This window comes from Lipotes vexillifer, unplaced genomic scaffold, assembly GCF_000442215.2.
Source record: "Lipotes vexillifer unplaced genomic scaffold, Lipotes_vexillifer_v1.1 scaffold926, whole genome shotgun sequence".
NCBI lineage: Eukaryota > Metazoa > Chordata > Mammalia > Artiodactyla > Lipotidae > Lipotes > Lipotes vexillifer.
In genome coordinates this window covers 621,710-645,511 of record NW_006798085.1, presented here as the reverse complement: position 1 = coordinate 645,511, position 23,802 = coordinate 621,710, and the positions used below count along the sequence as shown (strand labels likewise).

At 36.3% G+C, this 23,802-nt stretch overlaps 1 protein-coding gene across 1 annotated transcript in view; it reads right to left on the bottom strand.

Annotated features, from left to right (window-relative positions):
- The window catches only part of TEX11 (testis expressed 11), a 358,382-nt gene that overhangs the window by 136,864 nt on the left and 197,716 nt on the right, over positions 1 to 23,802 (bottom strand). The window contains exons 14-16 of the mRNA XM_007470148.1: positions 13,486 to 13,637; positions 11,218 to 11,303; positions 4,863 to 5,000 (exon numbers count right to left, since the gene is read on the bottom strand). Of these exons, the coding sequence (XP_007470210.1) occupies positions 4,863 to 5,000; positions 11,218 to 11,303; positions 13,486 to 13,637 (376 nt within the window). The remainder of the gene's footprint in view (positions 1 to 4,862; positions 5,001 to 11,217; positions 11,304 to 13,485; positions 13,638 to 23,802) is intronic.

The following is a 23,802-nucleotide window of genomic DNA, read 5'->3' as shown; positions in this document are numbered from 1 at the left end:
AAGTGGATGTGGGCTATGAGAAACATCAGGGCTAGAGATATAGATTTGCATATGGAGAGCTGAACCTAAGAAAACAGCTGATGAATTTCTGAGGGGACAGTGTACAAAAGAAATAGAAGAAGGGAGCAGAGAATAAACTCAACAGATGTTTATTGAAAACTTACCATGTACCAAGCATGTTCATGAGTGTTGCGGATAAAATGGAGAATGAGATAAACAGTACCTGCCCTCATCCAACATTTATTTGGGAAAAGAGACTACCAATAACATAAATAAAAAAGGAACAGTCAGAGCAATAGGATTAAGAGAGTATGTCATAAACAGAAAACAAATTAACAATTACCAAAGAGGAAGGGAGGTGGGAGAGGGATAAATTAGGAGTCTGAGATTAGCAGATACAAACTACTATACATAGAACAGATAAAACAACAAGCTCCTACTGTATAACACAGGGAACTAAATTCAATATCTTGTAATAAACCATAATGGGAAAGAATATGATAAAGATATATATAGATATTATCTGAATCACTTTGCTGTACACCAGAAACTAACAACACAACACTGTAAATCATCTATACTTCAATAAAAGAAGCGAGTATGCCATTAGAAACCAAAGAGAAAGTTTCTAGAAGGAAAAAGTAGTATTATATTCTCTCGTGCTAGAGAGACCAGAGGACAAAATGGACTGAGGGAAAAAAATCATTAGACTTGATCATTAAAAGGTCACTAGAGGGGCTTCCATTGGTGGTGCAGTGGTCAAGAATCCGCCTGCCAATGCAGGGGACACGGGTTCGAGCCCTGGTCCAGGAAGATCCCACATGCCGTGGAGCAACTAAGCCCATGCGCCACAACTACTGACCCTGCGCTCTAGAGCCCGTTAGCCACAACTACTGAAGCCCACATGCCTAGAGCCCATGCTCCGCAACAAGAGAAGCCACCGCAATGAGAAGCCCGCGCACCGCCATGAAGAGTAGCCCCTGCTCGCCGAAACTAGAGAAAGCCGGCGCCCAGCAACAAAGACCCAATGCAGCCAAAAATAAATACATTTATAAAAAAAAAAGTCACTAGTGATATTCAAAAGAGCAGTTTATAGAATCAGATGCAAAAATCATCAAAAGGGAAGTAGGTGGTGAGGCCAAAAACCTTAGAGTCATTCTTGTCTCTTTTTTTCTCTCTCATCCTACATCTATCTGGTTTGTCAGAGAATTCTGTCAGCTTTATTTTCATATTCTATACAGAATCTGACCACTTCTCACCATCCATACTTCCTTCATCCTGGTCCATGCCACCATCATCTCTTGCCTAGATTATTTCAGTGGCCTCCTAACTGGTCTCCCTGCTTCCACCCTTGCATCCAGCTCAGTCTATTCAACACAGTGGCCGAGTGATTTTATTAAAATGCAAGTCAGATCTTGACACTCCTGTGCCCCCAAACCCTCCCAATGGCTCCCCATCTCACTTAGACTTAATGACACAAATCTTTACAATGAACTACAATGTCTTTCTTACATGATCTGTTTCCCCACTACTTCCTTGATCACATTTCCTGTTTTCCCTAATATTCCCTCTGCTCCAGCCACACTAGTCTCTTTGCTGTTCCTCAAACACCACATATATGCTCCTACCCCACACACCAGAGCCTTTGCATCTGCTGCTCCCTCTGTCTGGAATGCTCTTTTTAAAGGTATCCTCATAGCCATATCCCTCATTTCCTCAGGTCTCTACTAAAAAACTACCTTCTCACTGAGGCCCCCTCTGGCCACCTTACCTAGAATTCCAACCCTTCATTCCTCCTCTAAAACATTTAATACTACCCTTTCCTACTTAGTTTTCTCTTTAGCACTTATCACTATCTAATATAACAGGGTCAGCAAACTATGGCCTTTGGGCTCCATCCAGCCTACCATCTATGAAGCTAAGTTTTACTTCTGTAAAAGGCTAAAAAAAATCAAAAAAAGAACACTTTATGACACAAAAAATTATATGAAATTCAAATTTCAGTGTTCCTAAATATAAAGTTTTGTTGGAACAAAGCCATACCAATTTGTTTACATATGGTCTACGCCTACTTTCATGGTACAACAGCAGAGTTGAGTAGCTGCAAGAGAGATTGTATGGCCTAGAAAACCTAAAATATTTACTATGTGGTTCTGTATAGAAAATTTGCTGACCTCTCTAATATACCATAGTATTTATCTTTTTATTGTCTGTGTCTCCTAGTAGAATATAAACTCTGTGGGGGTAGGGGGTTTTGCCTATTTGCCTAGGACAGTATTTAACATGTAGTAGACAGTTAATAAATATTTTTTGAATGAATGAATACTAAAAAAATATAGGCAGTAATTTTAGGTTATAAAGTTTGGTGATGAAAGGAAGGACAAACTATAATTTGGGGAGGATGACAAGGTTGAAGAAAGGTTTTTGAATAAAGAAGGCCTAAAAATAATTGTAGTGACAAGGGAAAGAAACAGTAGAGACAGAAAGATGAAAGAGTTAGGGTTGAGATTTGTAGGGAAGGTCCCCTGAGAAAGTAACTTCTTTCTCAGAGATAAGGGAGAAGAAAGAATGGATAAAGGGAGAAGGTGATGAAGTTCATGTCAGTGGCTACAAGCCCAGGAAATTAGAAGATAAGGTTTTCTGCTAAAAGGAAAGATAAGGCATAGGGGCTTAGGGATAAAAAAAATGTTTTGGAATCACCAAGGATTGGTGAGGAGTATGACAGAAAGTCAACAAGCGTCAGTTTTACTTAGTGCCTATATGAAAACTATGAAATTTTAGCAGATGCAATAAATATAGTTTCACAAAATTTCTGAACAGTACTCAAGAAGATCAAGGGAAGGAGTGATAAAAGCAGACAATAAAAATTAACAAGACTAGGTGGCAATAGCAAAATAGTAAAATATGATGAACTGTGTAACTGTTTCACCTTTCTTCATCTGTCTTAGTGCACAGTAGAGTATTCCTTACATATAGAGGTATCAAATCAATTTCTGCTAAGTTTAAGACAGGAAGGATGAAATGGAGAAATATACTAACAGTAATCACAAGGCAATCTGGCCTTAAATGACATAATCACAAACTGAGTATACATATTAGGACCTGCCTGGTTTCCTGCTCTCTTCTTCTTCCCCTCCTTACTACTAATACCATTTGAACTCCCAATTATAGGTTCAGTCCTACACTAGGCTCTAGGACCAAACTTGACATTAGTTAGAGGAAATTTAAGAAGCAGTGCTTCAAGCCTTAGAAGACTGTATCATCTATTCACTTTGTATTCTTTTTCCGGTAATTGCGTCTCAGTCTGGCTCCCTATGCCTGAGCTTCACTCTTAAAAAGAGCCTCATGTTCCTTTCACTTTAGGTTTGGAGCTCTACCTTGCTCTTTCTAGTCTATCTACACATACCCCCAGTGATGCAAAGATTTGAGTCCTGCATCTGAGTCCAAATATGATTGAAGATCTGTTCCCTGCTGATATGCTTATGTGATGCCAACTACCTATGTGCCTAACTTATGGAATCTTTCCAACACTTAAATTTCCCCCATTGCCATAATCTGATCTGCCCATTAGGATACCCTGATGCCAGCTGCTTGGCTGAGTCAAAGGCAACTTGTTCATCTCTGTAACTTCAGAGACTATCACAGTATCTCATACTATGTTCTTTCTATCTTGACTAGGTGATTAGATATCCTTCCTTGGCCTGCAGATGTATCCATCCCCCCAGTTGGCATGTCTAGCTCCAGGTCCAGGTCCTTCCCAATCTGCCAGGTTAATATAAATCATAGAGTTACAAAAGTCTTGTGATTACCTTCTTTACAGGTCTTTAAGCAGTAGGAAACTACCTTTCTGAAATAGGTAACGGTATTCTGAGCAGAAATATAATGAATTAGGTAACAAAATCTATGTGACATCTTCTTTTCAGGTCTTTAAGTAAACAGTAGTCAACCATCTTTCTGAAACACTTAAATGCTAGCCTGTGTAGAAATACGATGAATTAAGTAACCTTTCAACTTCTCTTTCAGGACTGTGAATTTATAACAAACAAACTAAATATTCTTTTGAAAGAAAACCTGAAGTATTTATTAAGGTAAACAACCCTTCAAAGTAAACAAATCTTCAAAGAAAATGTCTAAAATTACAACCCTTAATCACATATTTCCCCCTAAATTTGTTATTAAAACTTAAAAAGCAATAAAAACCTTCATATTTTACCTGGATCCATACTTGTGCTTCTTGTTTTTTCTCTTACCACAAGACAATACGCCCCACCCTATTATGTGCATACTATATGATAACCAAAGGAAGAAATGTCCCAAATGCTTTGGGGAGTATGAATGGCTCTATCCTCAAGCAAGTTTTATCCCTTTTACCTTTTAGAATTTTGTTCTGATAAGAAATCAAATGCTGAACATTTTTTTAGATTGGTTGGAAAGGCAAAAAGATAACCCAGAAAGTAAAAGAACGAATTTCATCCAAGTGTTTGCTCTCACTGAATGCTTGACCCAAAAAAAATGTGTAACTTAAAATTTATTCTGCTTCAAAGGACAATACTGCAGATGGTTAGCAGCAGATAACTTTGTTCATGAACTGCAATGATATATTACCTTTCAGAACAGGGTGTTAAAAGTAAACAGTAAGTAATGGAATTAAGAGTCTCCAAATTTTCTCTCCTTTTGGGAAGTTCCATTCATTAATGTTTATAGTGTGCAAGTCAGGAAAATATCAATTTGACTTTGTTCTGTATGAAGTAACTCTCAGACATCCTAACCTAATAGCCAAGAAGTCACACCACTACAACCATCTCTCTGCCACTGCGCATAACAACATTTGCTGCCTTTGAAAAACAAATAAATCAAAAGACCTTATCAAATTGTTCCAAATGCAGGTAACAAGCAGCCATGTTCCTCTGTAGCTTGGCAAAGTCCAGGTACGTTTGATCACATGCATAAACTCTCAGAGAACAGGAGTACCAGTGTAGGGCATCAGCATAATCTTCTACCTAAAGTTTAAAAAGAAATAACAAAATCACAGAGATAACTCTATATTTGACCCTAATTGTTCCAAGTCACCTTTAGAAACAAAAAAAAGTGGCACTGTTTACATTTTTAGGCAACCAAACCACAACATCCTCTTTAGTTGAATGCTAACTGCATTTTACTATCAGCCTTGATCAATATAAAGTTATAGAGAAAGTGGCAATCGATATTCTCTCTTCTTCCCTCACATTAGAGGTTTCACGGAAACCAACAAAATTAAAAGGCAACCTATGAAATCAGAGAAAATATTTGCAGTATTTTGGGGGGGTAATATCCAAAATATGTAAGGAAATACTACAACTCAGTAGCAAAAAATAAAAACAAAAACAAGAACAAAAACAAAACCCGATTGGGCAAAGGATCTGGACAGACTTTTCCAAAGAAGACATACAAATGGCCAATAGGTACATGATAAGGTGCTCAACATCACTTATCATCAGGAAAATGCAAATCAAAACCACAATGAGATATCACTTCACATCTGCTACAATGGCTAACATCAGAAAGACAAGAGATAACAAATGGTAGTGAGGATGTACAGAAAAGGGAAACCTTGTACACTGTTGGTGGGAATGTAAACTGGTATAGCCACTATGGAAAACAGTTGGAGGTTTCCTAAGAAATTAAAAATAGAACTACCATACAATCCAGTAATCCCACTTCTGTGTGGGATACCCAAAGAAAATGAAATCATTATCTCAAAGAGATAATTGTACTGCCATGTCCACTGCAGCAAGCCAAGGTATGGAAACAACCTAAGTTGTTGTTTACTGATGAATGTGGGTAAAGAAAGTACCGTATATGTATACAATGGAATATTAGCCTTAAAAAAGAACGAAATCCTGCCATTTGTGACAATATGGATGAACTTGGAGGACATCATGCTAAATGATATAAGCCAGAAAGAGAAAGACAAACACTGCATGGTATCACTTATATGTAGAATCTGAAGTAAAGAAAGAAAAGTCAAACTCATAGAAACACAGAGTAGAATGGTGTTTTCCAGGGGTTTGAGGGTGGGGGAAATGGAGAATGGCTGGTAAAAGGGTACAAACTTTCAGTTATAAGATGAAAAAGGTCCGAGGATCTAATATATACATTAGATATATGGTGACTAGAGTTGGTAATACTGGACTGTATAACTGAATTTTGCTAAGAGAGCAGAACTTAAATGTTCTCACCAAAAAGAAAAAAGGTAAACATGTGAGGTGATGGACATGTTAAATAAATCATTAGACCCCTTTCACAATGTATATGTATATCAAATTAAATCATCACATTGTACACTTTAATCATAATTTTGTCAATTATACTTCAATAAAGCCGAAAAAAATGAAATTCCACATATGGGTTGAAGAGTCTGAGAGGGTGGTGAGCCACGCTAGAAAACTCAGAATACGATTTAAAAGTTATTAAAACAACAATGATAAAAATTTTAAAAGAGAACACCCATAATTTACCATTCGAATACAGCTATTTTCATTTTTCCACATTCCATTTTAATTTTACCCTTTTGTATTTTTATATAGTTGTAATCACACCTTATATTACAACTTCATTTTCTATTCTTTCCATTTAACTTCATTTTGTAAATATTAATCTATGTTGCTATGTAGGATAAGAAAATGTAAGATATTTTAGTAAATTTCCAGGATTTTCACTATTTTAATTAAATGCTATGGGTTTTTTGTTTGGTTTTTTTTTTTGTGGTTTTTTGTGTGTGTTTTTTTTGTTTTTTTTTGCAGTACGCAGGCCTCTCACTGTTGTGGCCTCTCCTGTTGCGGAGCACAGACTCCGGACACGCAGGCTCAGCGGCCATGGCTCACAGGCCCAGCCACTCCGCAGCATGTGGGATCTTCCCGGACCGGGGCATGAACCCGGGTCCCCTGCAGCGGCAGGCGGACTCTCAACCACTGCACCACCAGGGAAGCCCTAAATGCTATGTTTTTGTACAAAAATAATTTCTTACTTTTGAGGCACTTTAAAAATTTCAATGGTAAGAAGCTATTATGAAAAATCTAATAGAAATGACCTGGATAACTTTTCTTTAGATAAGAAAATTAAGATTGCTCATGCACACCAAGGTAACGTAGATGAGTCCCCTGTACCCTACCAAGAAACTTCACATTTTTCAAAGAAAGACAGGAGTCATTAGTACCTAAAAGGAATAAAACTCACTCCCTACTAGAAACAACTGTGTTGAGGAGGTATAACACTGCCTTTGACTATTTAGAATTAAGATTATATTCTTCTACAGTTTTGGAAGTGGGAGTTAAAAAAATTATCCTGGAAGACTAGAAAATGAGAGAAAAAAAGATTCAATACAAGAAGGGAATTCTGAAATAACTTTTTACTTGCTCAGTAAAGAAACAGAGACCCTCTAAAAGAAAATAAGAATATCATTCTATTTTGCAGCACCTTAATGTATAAAACAAGATGTTTTGATATATGTATATACACTGTGAAGTGACCACCACAATTAACATATCCATCCTTCTGCAATGTCTAATCTGATGTTAATACTACGCAGTATATTTTTGATCCTAGACATACTTTTCATCTCTGGAAGTTTGATTTGGGTCTTTTATATCTTCCATGTCTCTACCTAACTTTTTGAATATATAGAATACAATTATAAGAGCTATTTTAATGTCCTCTGTTAATGTTAACTTCTATGTTGGTTTCAGTTGTTGCTTCTTTTCTTCATCATAGGTTGTATTTTCCTGCCTGTTTGTATGCTTGGTAATTTATTTATTTATTTATTTTTGCAGTACGTGGGCCTCTCACTGTTGTAGCCTCTCCCATTGCGGAGCACAGGCTCCGGACGCACAGGCTCAGCGGCCATGGCTCACGGGCCCAGCTGCTCCGCAGCATGTGGGATCTTCCCAGATCGGGGCATGAACCCGTGTCCCCTGCATCGGCAGGTGGACTCTCAACCACTGTGCTACCAGGGAAGCCTGGTAATTTATTATCAGATGCCAGACGTTATAAACTTTACCTTGTTGGGTGCTGGATAGTTCTGCATTCTGGTAAATATCCTTGACCTCTACTCTGGCAAGCACTTAAATTCCTTGGGATCAATTTGATCCTTTCAGGTCATACTTTTATGATTTTTCAGGTTGGTCTGGAACAGTGCTCAGTTTAGGACTAATTACTCCCCACTACCAAAACAAGACCTTTCTGAATTCTCTACCCAATGCCCCATGAATCAGAAGTTTTCCAGTCTGGCTGGTATGAACAGGTTCTATTCCCAGACCTGTGTGAGTGCCAGGCACTGTTCTAATACTTTTAGATGGTGACTCATCTGGCTTTAGGTATTTTCATTCCATATTATCTTGATCAGTACTCTGCTAAACACTTGAGAAGGATTCTCTGATTGTGGAGTTCTCTTTCTTGCTCTGTTCTCCTCTCTGATACTCTGTCCTATGATTTCTAGCTACCTCAGTCTTCCCAGACCCTCAGCTCCAACTCCTCAAATTAGGAAGCCTGCTAGGATCCACTTCAGTTTCTTTCCTTTTTTTTTTTAACATCTTTATTGGAGTATAATTGCTTTACAATGGTTAGTTTCTGCTGTATAACAAAGTGAATCAGCTATATGTACACATATATCCCCATATCCCCTCCCTCTTGGGTATCCCTCCCAGCCTCCCTATCCCACCCCTCTAGGTGGTCACAGAGCACTGAGCTGATCTCCCTGTGCGATGCAGCTGCTTCCCACTAGCTATCTATTTTACATCTGGTAGTGTATATATGTCAATGCCACTCTCTCACTTCATCCCAGCTTACCCTTCCCTGTCCCCGTGTCCTCAAGTCCACATTCTCTACATCTGTGTCTTTATTCCTGTCCTGCCTCTAGGTTCTTCAGAACCATTTATTTTTTAGATTCCATATATATGTGTTAGCATATGGTATTTGTTTTTTTCTTTGACTTAAGTCACTCTGTATGACAGACTCCAGGTCCATCCACCTCACTACAAATACCTCAACTTTCTTTCTTTTTATGGCTGAGTAATATTACATTGTATATATGAGCCATATCTTCTTTATCCATTCATCTGTCAATGGACACTTAGGTTGTTTCCATGTCCTGGCTATTGTAAATAGACCTGCAATGAACATTGTGGTACATGACTCTTTTTGAATTATGGTTTTCTCAGCGTATATGCCCAGGAGTGGGATTGCTGGGTCATATGGTAGTTCTAGTTTTAGTTTAAGCAACCTCCATATGGTTCTCCATAGTGGCTGTATCAATTTACATTCCCACCAACAGTGCAAGAGAGTTCCCTTTTCTCCACACCCTCTCCAACATTTATTGTTTGTAGATTTTTTGATGATGGCCATTCTGACTGGTGTGAGGTGATAACATCATTGTAGCTTTCATTGGCATTTCTCTAATGATTAGTGATGTTGAGCATCCTTTCATGTGTTTGTTGGCAATCTGTACATCTTCTTTGGAGAAATGTCTATTTAGGTCTTCTGCCCCTTTTTGGATTGGGCTGTTTGTGTTTTTGATATTGAGGTGCATGAGCTGCTTGTATATTTTGGAGATTAATCCTTTGTCAGTTGCTTCATTTGCAAATATTTTCTCCCATTATGAGGGCTGTCTTTTCATCTTGTTTATGGTTTCCTTTGCTGTGCAAAAGCTTCAAAGTTTCATTAGGGCCCATTTGTTTATTTTTGTTTTTATTTCCATTTCTCTAGGAGGTGGGTCAAAAATGATCTTACTGTGATTTATGTCATAGTCCACTTCAGTTTCTATTCCTACGCTACAGCCTGGAAACTCAAGGTAGTAAGTTGAACAACTGCAGTGCTCACCTTGTTTATTTCCTATCTACCAGAGATCACTCTCCATTGCCTAATGTCCAGTGTCTTGAAAACCATTTTTTCATGTACTTTGTCTTGTTTTTTTGGAGGTAGGGAGAGGGAGCAAGGTGTTATTCAGGCAAGAACATCAACCAGGTCTCTTACATTTTGGTTGGAAGTGGAAATCCACTAAAACAGTACGTCTTTTCTTACACATACACACACAAATGCATATGGATTAGAAGGCAATATATAAAATTTTAAGAGTGACTGGATTAAGAATAACTATTCTTTTTAAAAAACTTATCTGTGGTTTCAAATTTTCTACAGTAAACCTGGACTGTTTTGTAAAAAGAAAAAATGTTACTACATTTTTTTGCATTTTTATTACACCACAATGCTTTTAAAAGGTTTTTTTTAAGAGTAGTTTTGGGATCACAGCAAAATTGAGAGGAATGTACAGATATCTGCTAGATACCTCCTGATCCAACACATGTACAGCCTCCCCCATCATCAACATCCTCTACCAGAATGGTGTATTTGTTACAACTGATGAACTTACATTAGGGTTCACTCTTGGTGTTGTACATTCTATGGGTTTAAACAAATGGATAATGAATGCGTCCATCATTATAGTATCATTCAACGTATTTTCACTGCCCTAAAAATCCTCTGTGCTCCATACCTCAATTTTTAAAGGAAATAAAACCCTCTGACTTTCTTGCTCCTCATGTTAAAATAAATTATACTTTCCTATATCTTAATATCAGTGATGTCATTTCCCTACACTGTAAACTCCCAATGGGGATGAATCACATCTTAGTATCTTTATTTTTAGTTTATTTTTAAAAAAATAAATAAGTTACTTTATTTACTTTTGGTTGCGGTCGGTCTTTGTTGCTGCATGTGGGCTTTCTCTAGTTGTGGCAAGTGGGGGCTACTCTTCATTGTGGTGTGCGGGCTTCTCATTGTGGTGGCTTCTCTAGTTGCAGAGCACGGGCTCTAGGCACGTGGGCTCAGCAGTTGTGGCTCATGGGCTCTAGAGTGCAGGCTCAGTAGTTGAGGACCATGGGCTTAGTTGCTTCCGCGGCATGTGGGATCTTCCTGGACCAGGGCTCAAACCCGTGTACCCTACATTGGCAGGCGGATTCTTAACCACTGCGCCACCAGGGAAGTCCACATCTTAGTATTTTTAAATAAATTCTTGTCCAATGCACATTAAAATTCTACATTATAAATATTTAATAAATAGACACCACCTAAGCAGAAAGAGATTATTAAAGTACTTGATGCTCTATGATTTTTATAGTGAATACATTGTTTTATTTGTTGGGGTGAAGAAAGAATATAATGAATGAAAATAGATTATTCCCAAACCTGAAAACTTTCGGCAGCTTTTTTCCATAAAATGTTGTGTAAACAGCCTACTAATTCTGTTGTCAGCTGTCTTCCTGTTTGGTGACCTGAAAAAAAAAAAAAAAACCAAGTTCTAAAAACAAGAATGAAGATCTATTACATTAAATAAAGAGCACTAACTGTGCTCTTCAGAACCTATAATTTTTAAGTAATGGCTACAAACACAAGCACATTCAGACAGGTTTTCATCATCAATTTTAGATTTACTAGCAAAATTGATTATGCAATACAATCAGAGTTTGCTAGAATCACTGTAATTCGCACATCAATCTGTAATAGTTTTCCAGCCTAGTCTCTTTTTAACGTATTTTCTAAGTTCCAAATCTGATCATCATCTGGTGCCTTAATGTTATTATCAATGAACAGACAGCAATGCTAGAAATCATTAATAAGAAGTGTTTATACTATTACGTACTAACTAGATCAGATCAAGTTCCCAAGAAACGCCAATTATACCTTAAAGCCTTTGTAAAATACTTTAAGACCACGTTTACACATAAACTCTATTACTTTAAATTGTAACTCATGTCTGATTGTTTCTGGTCTAGACATTTACAGGGTTCAAATACATTATCACACACTAAGGTAAAGTTTAAGCTATAATAGAATTCTATACCTTTCACTTCCACCCCTTTGGCACTATCAATTTCCATGAAAGTCTTGATTAGAAAACAGAGTCTCTCTGACCCCTCAGCAGACATAGTTTGTTCCATGACTTAGTTAAAAATACTCACATGAGAGTAAAATGCCACATAAAGCTTGTGTGTTAAAATATTATCATACTTTGAAAGTGTAAGTGTATAATTAGATATAACAATATAACTTGGGTTAACTATAATCTTAGAAAATTAGTTACTCTGAATAGCAAAGTTTTCTAGTTACCTGGCAGTTTACTTTCATTAAACATAAAATAATTTTTTATTTTAAAAAGTCTAAATCATTTAAAGTTATTAATTTTTCTAAAAATTATGTTTTATGAATTATGTTTTTCTAAACATACATTCTAGTTTTCTGAAGCACAATTTAACTTTTGCTTGACTATTCATGGTCAACACTAACAACTATTGTATTTTACTGTACTGATAGTATATCATAATGATGCCTTCAGTAATTATTATGTAGTACAGATTATTATACTTTTTTAAATACTTGAAATTGTTTTATACAATTTATAAGGTTTTTCCCTCCTTTGTGATTGGGTTATCTGTATATTTCGCTGTAGGTCCTTTCTCCCTTTATAATATGCTACCATTAAAATGCTGAGGGTTGGAAAACCAGATAACCAAGCTTAACACTGGGTCTAAAAATAACTGGATTCTTAGTGAGGATATGGAGTAAGGGTGTCATCAGTAAAATACAGTTCATAGAACCTAGAGTTCAAAAGACTCTTAGAGATTATCTAGTCAAAAGATTTCCTTTAAAAAAATCAATGACTTTCTTTTTATAAAAACATGATACATACTTATAAAAATTCAAGCAATATGGTAAAAAAGAAGGAAAGCAATAAATCACCTAAACTGTCACCACTCAGAATAAATTCCAGTGTTAACATTAGTGACTATCACTCCAGTTATATCTCTATAAATGTATAGAGTAGGAAAGACAGATCAGGGCAAGAATTTTCTAATAAAGGGATCATACTCTCTGTGTTCTTCAGGGTATAGGGTTCTACAGAGAGATGGGGGATTAATGGAATGCTGAGATCTGGCTCTACATCTCTGCTTTAACCACAGCAACTCTAGTCTGTTTTATTGGGGGCAGGGTTCATATACAATTGCATCACAAAAGGATGCTGCTGCTGCTGCTGCTGCTGAAAAGAAGCTAAAAAGTAGGAATGTAGTTCACAACCTTCATTCTATAGTTGGAAAAAGATCCAGAGATATTACTGACTTGCCTGAAGGTACACAGCTAATTTGAGATCAAACTGAAACATGAAATTAGGCTTATAATCTCACAATTTTCCATTACACATGAGGTTTAAGCTCAGACGTTTGTCTGTTTTGGTTGATGTTTTGTTATCTTTGTTTAGCATTCATTCTAGCTTGTCAAATATGTGGAATCTGGATAGGTGAGTTGTTATAGTCAAAGGGTATTAAGGAGAAAAAAAAAAGGAAGTGAGAGAAAGGAAAAAATCTGTTGACCTGAGGATTTTGCTACTGTTCTGTCCTCCATCTTAGAACTACATGCATATTAACACCTTTCTAAAACACCTGCAGAAATCCTACTGACCGATAATGATTTCTTCAATCTTCTCCATGGCAAGCAATTCTTCCTTCCTTTGTAAAAGCATATCAACATGGAGCAGTAGAGCTTTACCAATATTTTCTGATGACTTAAAATGTTCACAGATAATCTTCAGGAAGTAAGACCCAAGAGATTCTCTGTTCAATGAGACACAATTTTAAGTGGTGTGAATAAAATAACATTTTTAATTAAGAAGGTGAAAGTTTGTTTGAGTATGAGCAAAACAGACAAGATAAAACTATATCTGAACTTAGTTAATATCATTAAATGTCTAAATAAGCCTATTGGTCAACAATAAATAATTTAATTCAATTTGTTTAATTTATCAAGCCACAAACATTTTCCTTTTATGAACACATAGAGTCAGATAATCATATCTCTACTAATATCTAATTGGTTCTTTTTCTCCAAAACTTATGTCAGTTTATAAATATTGGAACATGAGATCCATAAAGTGAAGATACATGAACTGACATTACAAATTTATCAGTCCCTGTTCATGAGAACTTTTATGATATACTTTCTTAGCAACTTTCAAATATACCATACAGCAGTGTTTACTATAGTCATCATGTACATTACATCCCCAGTATTTATTTATCTTATAACTGGAAGTTTCTACCTTTTGACCACCATCTCAAGTCATTATGCTGTATAGCTTAAACTTATACAGTGCTGAATGTCAATTATATCTCAATAAAACTGAAAGAATAAAAAGAAATTTACCAATTCCCTCTGCCAACAATTCCTTTAAAAATTTATTTACGCTTATGACACAAATAATATACCAGTAGATAATGATTATTTTAAATGCAAACAGCTCATGGATTGGAAGCCTTAATATTGTTAAGATGGCAATACTCCCAAAGTGATCTACAGATGTAATGCAATCCCTATGAAAATCCCACTGACATTTTTTGCAGAAATGAAAAACTCCATCCTAAAAATAAAACAGAATATCAAGGTACCCAGAAGAGCCAAAACAATCCTAAAACAGAAGAACAAAGCTGGAGGACTCATACTTCATGACATCAAAATTTACTACAAAGATACAGTAATCAAAATAATGTGGTACTGGCATAAAGACACAAATACACCAATGGAATAGAAGAGAGTCTAGAAATAAATTCTCACATATATGGTCAAATGATTTTCAACAAAGGTGCCAAGAGCATTCCATGGAGGAAAAAAAACCGTCTTGTCAATAAACGGTGCAGGGACAACTGGATATCCATAAGCAAAAGAATGAAACTGGACCTTTACCTTACACCATATACAAAAATGAACTCCAAACGGATCAAAGACCTAAATGGAAGAGCTAAAATATAAAACTTTTAGAAGAAAATATACGGGAAAAATCTTTACAACACTGGATTTGGCAATGATTTCTTTGATATGACACCAAAAGCACAAATAACAAAAGTAAAAATAAACTGGACTACGTCAAAATTTTAAAATTTTGTGTATCAAAGAACATAATCAACAGAATTGAAAAGGCAACCTATGAAATGGGAGAAAATATTTGCAAATCATACGTCTGATACAGAGTTAATATCCAGATATATAAGGAACCCCTAAAACTCAACAACGAAAAATCAACTGACTTAAAAATGGGCAAAGGGCTTGAACAGACATTTTTCCAAAGAAGATATACAAGTGGCAAAAATCACATGAAATACTTGACATCACTAACCATTAGGGAAATGCAAATCAAAGCCACAATGAGATACACCTCACACCCATTAGGATGGCTACTGTCACAAAAACAAAAAATAACAAGTGTTGGCAAGAATGTGGGAATACTGGAAACCTGTGCACTGTTGCTGGGAATGTAAAATGGTGCAACTACTATGGAAAACAGTATGGTGATTCCTTTAAAAAATTAAAAACAGAATTTCCATATGATCTACTAATTCTACTTCTGGGTATAAACCCAAAATAACTGAACGCAGGGTCTCAAACAAATATTTTTACACTCACTTGCATAGCAGTATTATTCACGATAGCCAAAAGGTGCAAGTAATACAAGTCTCCATCGATGGATGAATGGATAAAAAAAATGCAGTATATACACACAGTGGAATGTTATTCAGCCTTTCAAAAGGAGGAAATTCTGACACATGCTACAACACTGATGAACCTTGAGGACACTATGCGAAATGAAATAGTAACAAAAGGAAAATAGTGTATGATCTCACTAATATGAGGTGCTTACAGCAGTCAAATTAATAGAGATGGCAAGTAGAACGGTGTATGCAAGGGACTGGGAAAGGGGAGAATAGGGACTTGCTGCTTAATGGGTGCAAAGTTTTAAATGTGCAAGACAAAAAGAGCTCTGGAGTTTGGTTAATGTACTTAACACTATGAATGTTAATTGTAACAAACTTAACAATGTGAATGTACTTAACACTGATGAACTGTACACTTAAAAATAGTTAACATGGTATGTTTTATGCTTTGTGTATTTTACCACAATTTAAAACTTCAAAAAAATTTTAATTAAAAAATGAAAATATCATAAATCAGTGTTGAGCTTTTCTGCATCTACTGAAATGATCATATGGTTTTTATTCTTCAATTTGTTAATGTGGTGTATCACATTGATTGATCTGCATATACTGAAGAATCCTTGCATCCCTGAGATAAATCCCACTTGATCAAGGTGTATGATCCTTTTAATGTGTTGTTGGATTCAGTGTGCTAGTATTTTGTTGAGGATTTTAGCATCTCTGTTCATCAGTGATACTGGCCTGTAATTTCCTTTTTTGGGGATATCTTTTTCTCATTTTGGTATCAGGGTGACGGTGGCCTCATAAAATGAGCTTGGGAGTGTTCCTTCCTCTGCAAATTTTTGGAAGAGTTTCAGAAGAGTAGGTGTTAACTCTTCTATAAATGGCTCATAGAATTCGCCTGTGAAGCCATCTGGTCTTGGACTTTTGTTTGTTTTAAGACTTTTAATCACAGCTTCAATTTCAGTACTTGTAACAGGTCTGTTCATATTTTCTATTTCTTCCTGGCTCAGACCTGGACGGTTGTACCTTTCTAAGAATTTGTCCATTTCTTCTGGTTGTCCATTTTATTGGCATATAGTTGCTTGTAGTAATCTCTCATGATCCTTTGTATTTCTGTGGTATCGGTTATAACATTTCCTTTTTCATTTCTAATTTTATTGATTTAATTCCTCTCCCTCTTTTTCTTGATGAGTCCAGCTAAAGGTTTATAAATTTTGTTCATCTTCTCAAAGAACCAGCTTTCAGTTTCATTGATCTCTGCTGTTATTGTCTTCATCTCTATTTCATTTATTTCTGCTGTGATCTTTATGATTTCTTTTCTTCTACTAACTTTGAGTTTTGTTTGTCTTCTTTCTCTGGTTGCTATAGGTGTGAGGATAGGTGGTTTATTTGAGATTTTTCTTGTTTCTTGAAGTAAGACTGTATTGCTATAAACTTCTCTCTTAGAACTGCTTTTGCAGTGTCCCATAGGTTTTGGATTGCTGTGTTTTCATTGTTGTTTGCCTCTAGGTATTTTTTGATATCCTCTTTGATTTCTTTCTTCAGTGATCCATTGAATATGTAGTAACATATTGTCAGCCTCCATGGGTTTGTGGTTTTTTACAGTTTTTTTTTTCCCTGTAACTGATTTCTAATCTCATAGTGTTGTCCAGAAAGTGGGCTTAGAGGGAACCTACCACAACATAATAAAGGCCATATATGACAAATGTACAGCTAACATAATACTCAATGGTAAAAAGCTGAAAGCATTTCCTCTAAGATCAGTAATAAGACAAGGAGGTCCACTCTCGCTACTTCTATTCAACATAGTTTTGGAAGTCCTAGCCATGGCTATAAGAGAAGAAGAAGAAATAAAAGGAATCTAAATTGGAAAAGAAGTAGTAAAACTGTCACTGTTTGCAGATGACATGATACTATACATAGAAAAATCCTAAAGATGCTACTAGAAAACTACTAGAGTTCATCAATGTATTTGGTAAAGTTTCACAATAGAAAACTCATACACAGAAATCTCTTGCATTCCTATACACTAACAGTGAAAGATCAGAAAGAGAGATTAAGGAAACAACCCCATTTACCACTGCAACAAAAAGATTAAAATACCTATGAATAAACGTACTTAAAGAGGCAAAAGACCTGTACTCAGAAAACTATAAGATACTGATGAAAGAAATCAAGGTGACACAGATGGAGAAATATACCATGTTCTTGGAATGGAAGAATCAACATTGTGAAAATGACTCTACTACCCAAATCAATCTACAGATTCAATGCAATCCCTATCAAACTACCAATGGCATTTTTCACAGAAAGAGAACAAAAAATTTCACAATTTGTTGGAAACACAAAAGACCCCGAAGAGCCAAAACAATCTTGAGAAAGAAAAACGGAGCTGGAGGAATCAGGCTCCCTGACTTCAGACTATACTACAAAGCTACAGTAATCAAGACAGTACGGTACTGGCACAGAAACAGAAATATAGATTAATGGAATAGGATAAAAGTCCAGAGATAAATCCATGCACTTATGGTCACCAAATCTATGAAAGAGGAGGTAAGAATATACAATGGAGAAAAGACACTCTCTCCAATAAGTGGTGCTGGGAAAACTGGACAGCTATATGTAAAAGAATGAAATTAGAACACTTGCTAACACCGTACACAAAAATAAAATCAAAATGGATTAAAGACCTAAATGTAAGGCTGGATACTATAAAATTCTCAGAGGAAAACATAGGCAGAAGACTCTTTGACATAAATAGTAGCAAGATCTTTTTTGATCCACCTCCTAGAGTAATGAAAATAAAAACAAAAATAAACAAATGTGATCTTATTAAACTTAAAAGCTTTTGCACAGCAAAGGAAACCATAAACAAAATGAAAAGACAAACCTCAGAATGGGAGAAAATATTTGAAAACAAAGCAACTGACAAGGGATTCATCTCCAAAATATACAAACAGCTCACACAGCTCAACATCAGAAAAACAAACTACCCAATCAAAAAATGGGTGGAAGATCTAAACAGACATTTCTCCAAGTAAAACATACAGATGGCTAAAAACCACATGAAAAGATGCTCAACATCACTAATTATTAGAAAAATGAAAATCAAAACTACAATGAGGTATCACCTCACACCAGTCAAAATGGCCATCATCAAAAAGCCTACAAGTAATAAATGCTGGAGAGGATGTGCCTAAAAGGGAACCCTCCTACACTGCTGGTGGGAATGTAAACTGGTACAGCCACTATGGAGAACAGTAGGGAGGATGCTTAAAAAACAGAAAACAGAGCTACCATATGATCCAGCAACCCCACTCCTGGGCATATAACCTGAGAAAACCATAATTCAAAAAGAGTCACGTAGGGCTTCCCTGGTGGCACAGTGGTTGAAAGTCCGCCTGCCAATGCAGGGAACATGGGTTCGTGCCCTGGTCCGGGAGGATCCCATGTGCCGTGGAGCAGCTGGGCCCATGAGCCATGGCCGCTGAGCCTGCACATCTGCAGCCTGTGCTCCACAATGGGAGAGAGCACAGCAGTGAGAGGCCCGTGTACCGCAAAAAAAAAAAAAAAAAGAGTCATGTACCACAATGTTCAAATAAAAAAGAGTCATGTACCACAATGTTCACTGCAGCACTATTTACAATAGCCAGGACATGGAAGCAACCTAACTGTCCATTGACAGATAAATGGATAAAGAAGATGTGGTACATATATATATAATGGAATATTACTCAGCCATAAAAAGAAACAAAATTGAGTTATTTGTATTGAGGTGGATAGACCTAGAGTGTGTCAAACAGAGTGAAGTAAGTCAGAAAGAGAAAAAAAAAAACCATATGCTAACACATATATATGGAATCTAAAAAAACAAACAAACATTATTTTGAAGAACCTAGGGGCAGGACAGGAATAAAGATGCAGATGTAGAGAATGGACTTGAGGATTCGGGGAGGGGAAGGGGAAGCTGGGATGAAGTGAGAGATTGGCATGGACGTATACAGACTACCTAATGTAAGACAGATAGCTAGTGGGAAACAGCCGCATAGCACAGGGAGATCAGCTCAGTGCTTTGTGCCCACCTAGAGGAGTGGGATAGGTAGGGTGGGAGGGAGATGCAAGAGGGAGGAGATACGGGGATGTATGTATACATATAGCTGATTCACTTTGTTATAGAGCAGAAACTAACACACCACTGTAAAGCAATTATACTCCAATAAAGATGTTAAAACAAAAACCTGCCAGATATGTAATCAAGCTTTATTATTAACTGAATGATTGTACAAGCATGCTAACATAGTACAAACCTGTAAAAAATAGAAGCTATATTTTAAATTTGAAATCTAAAAATATAAACAATTTATCAAATTTTCCTTTTGAAACTGATTATCTTCTTGATTTGGAAACAGAAAACTGAAACTTTTTCTTCTACACCAATATGTCAATGTCCATGCATACTGATAGGGAAGAAGTAGATACCTAAATGGAAATTTGGATAATGTTATCATAAGAGAGTAGATGAATGAGTGATGACTGACCAAAAGCCGTAAATGTCTACTACATCTGATATTCCATATTTGTCTAATTAGAATTTAGTACCACAGTATAGTGAAGGCCAATTTGTAGTTCTTTATTCACATTAGTAATATTAATTGAGAAAGGCAAAATAAACAATATTTTTCACTATTATAATGTTGGAAATCAGAAAACATATTCTTAAGAATTCAATCTTCAAGTCTAAAACTTTGAGTATGTAGTTCAGGTAATCACTTCCATCTTTGGAAATCAATTTCAGCATAGAAAAGTGAGTCAGATTAGTCCCTGCCAAATGAGTTTCCCAAAGAAACGACTTCACTAAGAACATGTGAATTTAAATTTAAATTCATTTACTTACTGCATTTGTAGAGAGATTCAGAGTGTTTACATGAGTTGTCATATTCACCACAGAGGTCAGGTCTTTGAGCTGAGGCAGGGGTTTTTCCCATAGATGACGTGAGTAAGTTTAATTCTTTCAACAGTTCAAAAAGATCTCTTTAGCACCTGTCATGAATGCTGTGCTGCATCACCCAGATTTTCCCTTCAACACTAAAATATTTATTTCCAGGTTGCTCTTTAGGAGTTACCTAGGCTGAAGAGAGCTACCTCACCCAAGGTTATGCTCCCTTCCCAAGGCAGCTGGCATCCAATGACTAGTAAACACTGGGCTAGACCTGGTTTTCTCACCCTAACTGAGGACAATTCTGAATGGCCATCCCAGCTTCAGAGCATCCCATGGGGTAAAGCTGAAGCCTTATGGTGACTTTACATCAGCCCAACTTCTCCCTTTACCTAACCCTGCCTCCTTTCCTTTCCCTCATACGTGTTGATCTTGAGACCACCCCTTAATAAATTATCTGTACACTAATCTCCATCTTTAAAATCCACTTCTAGGGTAACCCAACATGTGACAGCACCACATCCAACTAAGCCCCTTAAGTTCCAAGAAGTAGAGGCAACTACTCTACTGTGCATCAAATTCACCCAGCAAAGCAATAATCTCTTTTGAAGCCACAGAAGAACATCCAGCATACAATGTGTTATTACTACATCCACATGTTTCATTTTTAGCTTTTTAGCACAGTGTTTCCTGGTAAATTATACAATTAATAGAGTTGTCTTATATTCTTAAAAAATACTTCCACCTTGGATTTAAGTTCCAAATCAAGATTTATCCTAATAACTAACCACTGCAGAAATATCTCCTGTAGTCACACACAAACTGTTTTGATCAATCTATATTAAACTTATACGACACAGGTACTATGTTCAAAAGTTCTGTCTTATCAAAATTTTCATTGACACCACAAGTAAATACGCTTTACTATGCAGTATTACATATGCCCATGCAACAGAAATACCACAAATAACTCTTTTAAAGCAACCTGTCTAATAAATTATCAGTCATACCTTCAACATGCCAAACAACAGCATTTCTGGTTAGATTTACACCTGAAACTTAAGAATACATTTTATGACTCACTCAGTAGACGCACTTTTGTAAACTTGTCATCTTTAAAAGGGTTTAACGCCTGGGCAATTGTTTTCCTTAATATAAAACTAGATAACTGCATTTTACAAAAGGATAGCTTATTTTATTAACTTTCCAAAATAAACCTGGTTGAAATTTTAGTCCTGTTATTGAATTTGATAAGTTTTCATTACATTGCTTTTGTGTATACTAGCCACAGTTTCTACTTTATTTCATTTCATAATGAGCTATTAAGTTGCACTCATTTGATACCAACACACTTCTTTGCATATTAAACACAGGAGTATTTTTTAATTTCCTTTCAGTCTAGCTTTCATTCCCTCACTTTTGATAGAGATGTGGATGCCATGGACATTTATTTTCCTCTTTTATCTGCTATAAGAATAATGACACAAAGAAGATGATAAATGACAACCTGACACACAGGATATGGGAGAAAATAAGGCATTGTGGGGACTATGTCAAACTGGAGAATACATGTCCCACGTCTCAAGGTAACAACTGCCACTTGGTTCCAACTGATTATTGCTTAGTGGGAATATTGACCAAGTGTTTCCAGATTTTTTTCAAGAGAACTCAAAAATCCAAATTTTTATGTGAAATTGTTAAATGTTGGCAATTAATGCATCCCTATGCAACACATCTGTGGTCATACCCAGGTCATAGGTCCACTGATTTGCAAACTCACTCTTATGTGATAAATTCCTTTTGAATGTAGTATTGGGGGGATAAGTTTCTCAGTCTTGAAGTCTGAAAAATTCAGAAACTGTAGAAATTAAGCCTTAAGCAACCAATGAATCAAAGAAGAAATCACAAGGGAGATTAGAAAATACTTAGGGAAGAATAAAAATGAAAACACAACATACCAAAACTTATGGGACACAGAAAAAGCAGCGCTATGGGAAAAATTTATAACTATAAAAGCTTACATTAAAACAAGAGAAGTCTCAAATCAACCACCTAACTTTAGAACTTAGGGAATGAGGAGAAGAACTAAACCAAAAGCTAGCAGAAGGGAGGAAATAATAAAATTAGAGCAGAAATAAATGAAATAGAGGCCAGAAAAAAACAATAAAATACTCAATGAAACTAAGAGTTGGTTTTTTTAAATGATAAAACTGACAAACCTTTAGCTAGATAGTTAACTAAGAAAAAAAGCAAGAAGACTCAAATAAATAAAATCAGAGATGAAAGAGGAGACATTAGGACTGATGCCACAGAAATCAAAAGGATTATAAAAGACTACTACTAAAACTTATACACTAATAAATTAGATAACCTAGAAGAAATAAATGCATGAATTCCTAGAAATATATCATGTACCAAGCCTGAATCATGAAGAAATAGAAAACCTGACAGACGTATAACTAGTAAAGAGATTGAAGCAGTAATCAAAAACCTTCTAACACAGAAAAGCCCAGGATCTGATGGCTTCACTCATAAGTTCTACCAAATATTTAAAGAAGAATTAATGGCAATTCTTCTCCAACTCTTCCAAAAAATTGAAGAGGAGGGAACACTTCCATACTTATTTTATGATGCCAGCATTACCCTGATACAAAAACAGAAAAAGACACTATGAGAAAAGAAAACAACAGGCCAATATCACTGATGAATATAGTGTAAAAATCCTCAACAAAATACTACCAAACCAAATTCAACAGCATATTAAAAAGATCATACACCATGACCAAGTGGGACTTATTCCTGGGATGTAAAGATGGTTCAAAATATAAAAATCAGTAAATGTTATATACCACATTAACAGGATGAAAGATAAAAATCACATGATCATCTCAACAAATGCAGAAGAATCATCTGAAAAATTCAACACCCTTTCATAATAAACACACACAACAAGCTAAGGGTAGGAAACTAGCTCAACATAATAAAAGCCATATGTGGAACTTCCCTGGTGGTCCAGTGGTAAAGAATCCGCCTTCCAATGCAGGGGACACGGGTTCGACCCCTGGTTAGTAAACTAAGATCCCACGTGCCACAGGGCAACTAAGCCCACGTGCCACAACTACTGAGCTCGCACACCTCAACGAGAGAGCCCGCGTGCCACAAACTACAGAGCCCATGAGCTCTGGAGCCCGCACTAGAGACAGAAAAACCCGCACCCCACAACTAGATAGAAGCCCTGCACGCCACAACAAAGTGCCCATGTGCCACAACAAAAGGATCTCGCATGCCTCAACGCAGATCCTGCATGCCGCAACTAAGACCCAATGCAGCCAAGAAAGAAAGAGAGAGAAAGGG